Source organism: Erithacus rubecula (assembly GCF_903797595.1).
Source record: "Erithacus rubecula genome assembly, contig: scaffold_226_arrow_ctg1, whole genome shotgun sequence".
Taxonomy (NCBI): domain Eukaryota; kingdom Metazoa; phylum Chordata; class Aves; order Passeriformes; family Muscicapidae; genus Erithacus; species Erithacus rubecula.
Window position 1 is genome coordinate 151376 of NW_027636093.1, and position 2634 is coordinate 154009.

At 52.8% G+C, this 2634-nt stretch overlaps 1 protein-coding gene across 1 annotated transcript; it reads right to left on the reverse strand.

Moving 5' to 3' along the window:
- Window positions 1–435: 435 nt before the first annotated feature.
- On the reverse strand, window positions 436–1368 carry LOC306815779 (olfactory receptor 14J1-like; the record flags this gene model as incomplete). The annotated part of the gene is made up of 1 exon (XM_079332329.1): window positions 436–1368. The coding sequence occupies one exon, from the start codon at window positions 1366–1368 to the stop codon at window positions 436–438; it is 933 nt and encodes a 310-aa protein (XP_079188455.1).
- Window positions 1369–2634: the final 1266 nt, after the last annotated feature.

The following is a 2634-nucleotide window of genomic DNA, read 5'->3' on the forward strand; positions in this document are numbered from 1 at the left end:
ACGCAGCAGGACAGTGACCAAGCTGCCAGAGCACTGCGGCCTTATAGCCACAGAAGGGCTGGCAAGGAGAGGATGGAGTAGGGAAGAGCAGATGTGGGGAGAGCCAGGGCCATTGTCCCTGGCTGTGCTGCTGTGCTGGGAGTCTCTTCCTACCATCTCTGCTAACAGGCACTGCCCCTGCAAAGACAGAGAATGGCTGAGGAAGGATCCTGGACAAAAAGGAAAGGGCTGGCACTTGTTTTTATTGAAATGCACAGGGAAAAAACCTCTTGAATGTCTGTGTTTCAAAAGAAAGGTAGATATTAATAGAGTAAAACTACAGTATTTTATAATAAGTAACAGTAGAAAAATTTACTAAAAAAGAAATGGATATATACAGGGAAAAAGAGATTGTAAAGATCTACATTTTAAAATCTCAGCAGAAGAAAAGAGCATTTAATGCTTCTGAAAATATAGAGTCATCATATTTCTCAGGGCATTCTTGAGCTCCTGGTTTCTGAGGCTGTAGATGAGGGGGTTCAGGACTGGAGGCACCACTGAGTACAGAACTGAGAGTGACAGATCCAGAGATGGGGAGGAGATAGAGGGGGGCTTCAGGTAGGAAAATACTGCAGTGCTGATAAACAGGGAGACGACAGCCAGATGAGGGAGGCAGGTGGAAAAGGCTTTGTGCCGTCCCTGCTCAGAGGGGATCCTCAGCACAACCCTGAAGATCTGCACATAGGAGAAAACAATGAACACAAAACAACCAAGTGCTAAGGAGGCAGTGAAAGCAGAAGCCCCAAATTTCCTGACGTAGGAGTGTGAACAGGAGAGCTTGAGGATCTGGGGGATTTCACAGAAGAACTGGCCCAGAACATTGCCATGGCACAGGGGCAGGGAAAATGTATTGGCTGTCTGTAGCAGAGCATTGAGAAAGCCACTGGCCCAGGCAGCTGCTGCCATGTGGGCACAAGCTCTGCTGCCCAGGAGGGTCCCGTAGTGCAGGGGTTTGCAGATGGACACGTAGCGGTCGTAGCACATGATGGTCAGGAGGAAATACTCGGCTGAGATAAAGAATAAAAGGCAAAAAAGCTGAGCAGCACATCCTGCATAGGAGATGTTCCTGGTGTCCCAGAGGGAATTGTGCATGGCTTTGGGCACAGTGGTGCAGATGCAGCCCAGGTCAGTGAGGGCCAGGTTGAGCAGGAAGAAGAACATGGGGGTGTGCAGGTGGTGGCCGCAGGCTACGGCGCTGATGATGAGGCCGTTGGCCAGGAGGGCAGCCAGGGAGATGCCCAGGAAGAGGCAGAAGTGCAGGAGCTGCAGCTGCCGTGTTTCTGCCAATGACAGCAGGAGGAAGTGGCTGATGGAGCTGCTGTTGGACATTGCTTCACTCTGAGCATTGTGGGCTGTAGAAAGAAAACATTGAGAAGCTGGACTAGCCTTTTTGAGGTAATCCTAGGCATTTTATTTTGAACTCTCTCTAAACTGCTTCTCTTCATGAGGGAAAATTTCACAAAATATCTTTAGCTTTGACTTTGGGTTTGTGCTGCTGAGTCACTGCCTTATCTTCAGCATCACTCTCAGCCTGAGGAGCCCAGAGGGAGAACAAGGCTCCCTGTGCCCCAGTGCAGTCAGACCTGCTGGGACCTCCCACCCAGGTGTCCCTTGCTCATTACACCTTCGTCTATTTCAAGATGGCTGAACAAAACACGTTTGAAAAATAAAATGGACTTTTTGAAGACTCTAACTAAAAATAATGTTCTCCAAACCATCAACTCTTTCTCATGCATCTGCATAGGAAGGAGTAGACAGGGTTGGTCTGGCTTTCTGGTGCCTGCTGTTCTGCCTATTGGGAGATCTTCCTTTGTATCCAAGGCTTGTCCCTGTCCCTGGTCTGTGCTCAGACCAGCCCTGGGGGCTCAACTCTGCCCTGCACACCCCTCCCAGCACAGGGGCATCTCCCTGCCAGCAGGGCCTTAAGGGCAGCTCAGACCAACACAAATGTTGCAAGCCAAGGTGCTGCTCCTGTCTGTAGGCAGAGGAGGGTGAGGAGGCACTTTGTGAGGGAGATCTGAGGCAGATCTGCTGATGCCCAGTGGGAGAGTGCAGGAGACTCAGTGACACAGACACACCTGACAGCCCCTTTCCCTTGCCTTGAGGAGAAAGCTGAGAGCAGCCCTGGCCATGCAGCACCATTTCCACAGCAGGAAGAATCTGCCCTGATGGGGGTGGCTCTTTCCACCTCCAACTTCTCCCCACAGTGCATGGGGAGTTGCCAGGCAGGCTGAGAGCTGCCCCTGGCAGGTGGCACATGCCCTGGGCTGGCCAAGAGCCCTGAGGGCTGCAGGAGCTGCTCTGCAGGACAGCCCTGGGCAGCCCTGGCTGCAGCCCCAGCTTCAGCCCCTGCAGCCGTCCCTGGCAGCAGGAGCCATCCTGCCCTGTCCCTCTGACAGTGCCCAGGGCAGCCCTGCTCTGCCACACATCCTCCTCCTCATCATCATCCTCCTGTGCCTCAGAGAAACTGGGAGAGTCCTCCTGACACATCCCCCAGGCTGTGGGCTGTGCTGGTTCCAGGAGATCCCATCAGCAGCACAGGGGACATTGCCCTGCACCCACAGACTCACCATGTCGAGGGCTGTGCAGATTTTT